This window comes from Simochromis diagramma, unplaced genomic scaffold (genome assembly GCF_900408965.1).
Source record: "Simochromis diagramma unplaced genomic scaffold, fSimDia1.1 OVJJ01000308.1, whole genome shotgun sequence".
NCBI lineage: Eukaryota > Metazoa > Chordata > Actinopteri > Cichliformes > Cichlidae > Simochromis > Simochromis diagramma.
The window spans coordinates 3,671,467-3,678,375 of record NW_024386785.1 but is presented as its reverse complement, the minus strand read 5'-3'; the positions used below and the strand labels follow the sequence as shown (position 1 = coordinate 3,678,375).

General features: G+C 41.6%; 1 protein-coding gene and 1 long non-coding RNA gene across 3 annotated transcripts; one reads left to right on the top strand and one right to left on the bottom strand.

Moving 5' to 3' along the window:
• Nucleotides 1-1,887: 1,887 nt before the first annotated feature.
• LOC120728093 lies at nucleotides 1,888-5,544 on the top strand. Its single transcript, XR_005694639.1, has 2 exons — nucleotides 1,888-2,133; nucleotides 3,182-5,544. It is a non-coding gene; the product is annotated as an uncharacterized LOC120728093 (long non-coding RNA).
• Nucleotides 4,165-5,906, bottom strand: LOC120728087 (RNA-binding protein 33-like). Of its 2 annotated transcripts, none has more exons than XM_040022788.1 (2): nucleotides 5,462-5,906; nucleotides 4,165-5,370 (listed from the first exon to the last, which is right to left on the bottom strand). In XM_040022788.1, exons 1-2 carry the CDS (start codon nucleotides 5,746-5,748, stop codon nucleotides 4,329-4,331), a joined length of 1,329 nt encoding a protein of 442 aa, XP_039878722.1. In that variant the 5' UTR covers nucleotides 5,749-5,906; the 3' UTR covers nucleotides 4,165-4,328. The 2 variants fall into 2 exon arrangements, with proteins under 2 accessions (XP_039878722.1, XP_039878721.1); XM_040022787.1 differs by having other exon boundaries at nucleotides 4,166-5,341; nucleotides 5,433-5,906.
• Nucleotides 5,907-6,909: the final 1,003 nt, after the last annotated feature.

Below are 6,909 nucleotides of genomic sequence, written 5' to 3'. Positions count from 1 at the left end.
AAACCACAACAATCAGATGACTCCCTATGAACAACCACTGCTGACAGTGGGAAGAAAAACTCCCTTTTAACAGGAAGAACTCTCCAGGCTCAGGGAGGCGGGGCGGCTTTTTGCTGTTGAGGGTGAGGAGGAGGAAGACGAGGTAAAAGAGGCACTGTGGAACTAACTGCTGTGTCTTTTAGCTTCATGGATAGATAAAGGTGCACATCATTTAAATAGCAATAGAAATATGTATATGCCTGCCTAAGAGAAGCATGTAGAATATAAATAGAACTGGTCGCAGAAGAACCCTGTGCATCTATAATATATAGATGTTTGTGTTTATAAATATGATATCAGTTCATACATATAAATTTTGATGTCAGTGTTTCCGTTAAGTTGTGTGATAAAAGGACCGTAAAGTTGTCACAAGGTCATGAGGTTATGTGCATCTCGTCTTCTTCACTGTACTCCGTGAGAACCTGAGACCAAATGCTGTAGTTTCACTTCTGTTAAAAACTCATAAAGTACCAAATAACAGGTTTACACTGCAGTCGATCAGTTTAGCACACACACTCTTTTTCTGTTGTACCATGTGGTTCAGCATTGTCTTGTAAGCAAGCCTACAGTGGAAAAGAAGCATGAACGTAGCTCCAAAAGCTCTTCAGCAGCAATGGTGATTTTTCCTGTTGTTTTTAATTTATCCCTTTTTTTGCATTTAGTCTTTCTTTACTATCTTTAGCATGTCTCTCTGCACAGTTAGTTATCATTATTTTGTTTATTAATCACTGTGTCCATTGCATTGTGTGCAGATTGAGTCCCCAACTATCTCAGGAGGTGATGCTGGATGAGGTGAGCGACGCAGCCCTGGTGGACATGCTGTGGGAGACCCAGATGTATCTGTATGAGAAGAGGGAGGTCCTCCAGTCTCTGGCAAAATTACTACTGAACAACTAAAAGCACAAGAACATCACAAATGGAGGCTGTGAAGAGTGTTTGAATGGAGCAGTGAGATTACTGAGCTGTATGTCTGACTAAAAACTGTAATGTCTGTGTTGGTGTGCTCTCTGTTCAAACTGAATGAATCAGTTTGAGTATGAGGACAAACGTATTAAATATGTGGAAAGCTAACCCAGGAAACAGCTGACCTACTAAAGCCTGTTTAAAGGTGTTTTATGTAGCATCATGTGACCATAGCACTGATCCTGTTGTGGTTAATCAGGTTTACTTCTAACATATGAACCAATGAAGAAGTTGAAGTTGTACTGGGGAAATGTAAACTGACTGTTACAGTGTCATGTAAGTTTCCACTTCCCCCTACACTGTGGGTCAATCTACCTCTGGATTTGTTGAGGTAAATCTGGAGTGTTTCCTTCCCCTTTTTTCCTCACTTGTTCATCACATTCACTTCTGACACACACTTACAAATACACCCGAGTCATTGAATTTTTCCATTAAGCTGTGTGATAAAAGGGACCCTGAATTGCCACCAGAGCATCAGCAGTATTCTCAGGTGCAGCTGAGATGGTGGTGATGTTGAACCAGTTCTGCCTTATGTGTGGGACCCACATTTGTACCTTTTCTTCCTTCCGTAGTAATCGAATGCCTTTCTGAGTTATTTATACTGACTTGAAACGCAATATTTAGCCTCATGTCTGTTGATAAAATATGATATTAATATGAAATCTTAAAACTGACATGAAAGATGTATTTGAATGAATCATCTCTGTGAAAGATAAAGGAACAGACTCTCTTTTGCTATGTGCACAACACGGACAGGAGGAACAAATTATTTTGTATTTTTATTTTTTTGTATTTGGCTTAATCCTGAAGTATAAATGGTATGGGAATAAAATATCTTAATATTGACCGAACTGCTTTGTTGTTGTTTCAGCCTGCACCCTTATAAACTTGGCTGTTTGTTGCTTTGAAACCCTCTATGCATGATAAGGTCAGTGGCTTTATTGCTTCCTTTGGCCAACTTCTTGTCCCAGCAGGGTATCTGACGAACAGCAGGGTGTAGATGTTGCCCTGGATCTTGTCCGCCCCATTTGGCTGACTCCTCAGAAGTCGCCTTACTCTCTGCAGGTGTTTGGTGGTTGCAGCTTGCCAAGCGGCCTCTTCATGGTTGCCATTTGCCTGTGTGATTCCAAGGTACTAGTACTATACAAGTACAAGGTACTAGTTCAGTGATGACGTGACGAATCCTACTTCCGGGCCTAAAGTAGTCTGCGTTTAATGGCTTTTGTGTTGTTAACATGTTTAATGTTATGTTAACTTTTATCGAGTGGAAAAAAAGTTAGCTTGTTTATATTATGCTAACATAGCTGTGTCGCTAGCGGTCACGTAGCACATCATTATATACCAGCTAGCCCAACTTCAGTAACCCTACAAACTTCACTGCTGTTTAGTTTTCTGTCTTTATTTATGCTGGAAGTGATAACAGAGCTGTACGTTTTAATTTTTTCCAAAACTCCGCAGTCAGGACATGCTATATTGTATTAGATAGAAGCTAGCGAGCTAACTTCCTGCTAACTTCTAACTCCGTTAAATATCATAAATTCCGTTTTCATGGATGCCTGGATGTTAAACTCAATTGTTACACCTGGTAGAGCAGAACGCTGATCATTTTATTAAAGATGAAAGACTTTAGACACTCAATGTTGAAATGGTTACTTTCTGGTAATGCAATCAGACTACAATTCTCCGGTAGGAATGACAGTCCAGTGTCATTGCTGGTTGCTGCATTCAACAACAGAAGCTTGGCATGTTGTAACATCTATAAGGATGATTTGTTTGTCAGTCCAGGCATGATTTAGGTGATCCAAATGCAATTACCTGAACAAAGTCTTTAATGTTGTCCTAACTTCTTTTAAGTACAGTAGCAGTGGGTGTGGGTTGGAGTTGCAATGACCTTCAACCTGCAGGTGACCACACCATTTATGACGGAGAACTCATCTCCATGTGTCATGCAAGGAAACAATCATATTCTTTAAAGCAGTTATATTTGCTCTACTTAAAAAAAGAAAAAGAAAAAAAGATGTCTGCTCTCGCAGAACAGAAAAGATTGACAGGGAAAGTTTATTTCTGCTGCTTGTATCCGTGATCTCGTTCTTTCAATCTTTAAATCAAGCTTATGACCATAGGTGAAGATAAGGACGTAGCTCAGACAGTAAATTGAGATCTTTGCTTTTACACTCAGCTCTGTCTTCACTTCAAACTGGGAGTTTAAGATCTTCTGAACCAGGGCCTCTGTCAGATGTCTCCAGCTCAGCTCCTCTCCTCACCTGAGTGTCCAGACCATACAGCCGCAGATCCTCAAGCTGTTTATTGAGGTCAGTATCTCTCAACCCAAGACACTAACTCGGGCTCCCTCCCCAGTGTCCCGAGAGGTGACATTTCATGTCCCACTCATCAGCCACTGATAGCTCTGACCACCGTCCGACAAACAATAATGTCATGAAAGCATATTTTAATAAAGGGCTTTGCAAATATAGCTATTAACTTTTCGACAGTCCCGGCAGGCACACGACCTGGCCACCCGTGTATCCGGCAGGGAAAGTACCTCCAGGACACTCAGGCCCACCCGAGCCCAGGCTTCTCGTTGAGAAGAGGGTGTCAATTGCATTCAGGGAACAGATGATGATCAAATCCATTATTGATGAGATAGCAGAGTAAAGTTACAGCAAATGGAAAGTGCTCTGTACAAAACCTGGAGCTGTACTCAACTACAATACTTTAGACTTTTTTTTCAAAAGGCATCAACTGCACAGACACAGTGGATATCATTCACAGAACAATGTTTTCAACCAGGATGTAAACATTTTTATTTCTGCTCTTAGGTTGTTATAATTGGACATTTTCACATGTTTTCAGTGAGACAAAATGTTCACACTTCAGATGTTTTGTTAAATTCAATTGTTTATTTGATTGGTTGATGGTAGTTTTTCATGGGTAAGATGTTATAATACCCTGGTTCACTCAGTGATTACTCCGTCTCCTAAAAATCTTCTTTAATTCAGTTCAATTCAATCCAACAGTACTTACATACAAATGAATTGAATTGAACTGAACTAAAGAAAAAACCCAACAATCCCCTATGAGCAAGCACTTGGCGACAGTGGGGAGGAAAAACTACCTTTCAAAAGGTAGAAACCTCCGGCAGAACCAGGCTCAGGGAGGGGCGGCCATCTGCCGCGACCGGTTGGGGGGTGGAACCGATGACAAAGTTATACACAACTAAATATTAAAGCAAATAAGCTTTTAAATGGGTGTTTTGGCACTGGAAGTGACTGATAATATTTAGTTGTATATTACTGTGATTTTATAGGAGACAGAGTGGAAGTCACTTAAGTGAATAGTCTCCAAAACCAGTTGCGCTTCTTTTTCTTTTTTGGTTTTTCTTTTGGCACTTGGTCATCTCGGGCCTCTGGCCTTTCTGGTTTGGTAGCGCTGGCCTCCTCTTTTTCTGGCTGATTGTCCTGGAGTGTCTCGTTTCGGGCTGGAGAATTTTCAGGATTGGCAACGTTGGACTGGTCTTCTTGCTGTTTTATTGTCTCTTCCAGAGACAGCAAAAACTCCTGAAGTGTGATCTTTTCTTCCTCTGTTTGCCCGAGTTGGTTGCGGATTGTTGTGTTCTCCAGCTTTTGCTCCACGATTTCCTGGTGGGAAGCTTTGGTTTTCTCCAGCTCTTCTTTTAAGTTTTGCGCCTTCAAATCATTTTTTTCACAAAGAGCCTCACTGGTGCTGAGTTTGTCTTTCAGCTCAGCGAGCTCACAGTTGGCTCTTTGTTCCTGATCTTTGCGCTTTGCAACTTCCTCTTCAAGATTCTTTTGAGTTTTGAGGAGCTGCTCACGGAGTTGTTCGATCTCTTCTTGCTGTTTTTTGCACTGGACCTCCAACTCAGCTTCCCGAACAGTTTTTACGTCTGTAGAGTCTGTGTGTGGAGCTTCTGCAGTTTGTGTTGAAGCGTCCACACTCAGCTCTGCAGCTGTGACAGCTGTGTTGCTGTCTTCAACAGGAGCCTCACTCACCTCAGGGGTGAAGTTCTCCTCGGGTGTCTTTCTACGAGCCTCTTCCAGCTGTTTTTGGAGCTCAAGGATGGTTTTTTGAGCGTTTTGTCTGTGGCACTGTAGCTGCAGACGAACCCAATCATTCTGAGTTTTAGCTGCAGCAGCTTTGTGGTTTGCAGCTGTCATTTTATACAGATTGGTTTTGCACGTGTGCTGAGCCTCCTGCAGGTGGAATCTCAGCGCACCCAGTTCATCAGTCTCATTGTATGGACGACTGCCATCATTTGGTGTTAAGTGAGGCTGTAGCTGAGGTGGCCCATCGTTGTTGTTATGGTCAGGATGGGGCTGATGTGGCACAGGCCCTCGTTTTGGCAAAAACCTGTGGATTTGGCCAGTGTTGCCCAGGCCCATTATTGGGTTTAAAATGGGCATTGGGCTGATGTGGCACAGGCCCTCGTTTTGGCAAAAACCGTGGATTTGGCCAGTGTTGCCCAGGCCCATTATTGGGTTTAAAATGGGCATTGGGCTGATGTGGCACAGGCCCTCGATTGGGTCCAGGGTTTCTGGCTCTGGGGTTTGGGTTTGCATTTTCCTGCATCTTCTTCTTGTTTGCACCCTTTGGTTTGGCAGCATCAGATGGAGTCCCCTCATTTGGTGCCTTGTTTTTCCCTCTTGGGTTTGGGTTTTGCTGCTTAGGGCGAACAGCGGCCGATGAGGTCCCTTCCTGGGGATCAAGGTTTTGCTGCATATGTTGCATTTTTCTTGTCTTTTGTCTTACAATGTCGAATGATATTTGTTCTATTCGATCGGGGTTTGGGTTTGTTGCATACACTTAACGTGTCAAATCCTTGTCTAAAGGTTGGCTCGTGGTGTGTTCCTATACAGTTGCACAGTTCTGAGACATACTGAGAGCACGCTGGTGTCCTATTTATAGACCTGGAGTGTGATGTCAGGGAGTGCAAATGGAGTGTGATGTCATCCACTTAGAATGCAAAATGTGATGTCATCAACTTAGCAGAGTCTTGTTTTTCTTTGAAATAGAATTCTACCAAACTTAAATGGAGTGTGATGTCATCCACTTAGAATGCAAAATGTGATGTCATCATCTTAGCAGAGAGTCTTGTTTTTCTTTGAAATAGAATTCTACCAAACTTAAATAAAAGTCTTTAACTTTGTACGAGATGGTAAATTCCCAATCGAAAGGCCAAATCTACCCGAGAACTTCAGGAGAAGATTACACAAATAGCTGAGAAGCTTCAATAAATGCTTCAGGATCAACATGTTTTCTACATACACCTTTAGGATGTTGCATCTTCAAAAAATAAAAATGAAATGACTGAGCCTCACACAGGAATATTGCTGCTACTTGTTTACTGAACCTTCTCTTAGCCACATGTTCATAACATCAGTGTCCGTTCACTGCCTCCTGCAGGACGCTCTCTTCTTCCACTTTCTTACAGAACTGATACTGCCTCTCCTGGCATTACCAGTGTAACAACACACTATGTCCTTTATCACACTCATTCTATCTGTCTGTTTCTTCAGATGAATAACATGAGCTTGTATCTATGTATCTGTATCTATGAATAATAAATGTTTTCCATACCAATATATTTATATAACAAATATTTTTTTACGATACCACAAAAAATATTTTCCATTCACCCAAACAAATTTGAAAAGAGCCTTTTTCATATTAATTTCTGTCCCAATGCAAAAAGATGTATGTTCAAAGCTTCAAGTTTAAAAGGAAATAATTTTATTTAACACTGTCCAGTTGGAGGTTTGCTATATTGTATAGTATTGAACTGTAAGTCTGAAATAGGTCAGTTTGAGGGGCATTAACTCAGGACAAAATACCTTATTTGCTTTCCGTGTCAGACTCACAAAGTGATCATCACCACAGGGATGTGTGCAT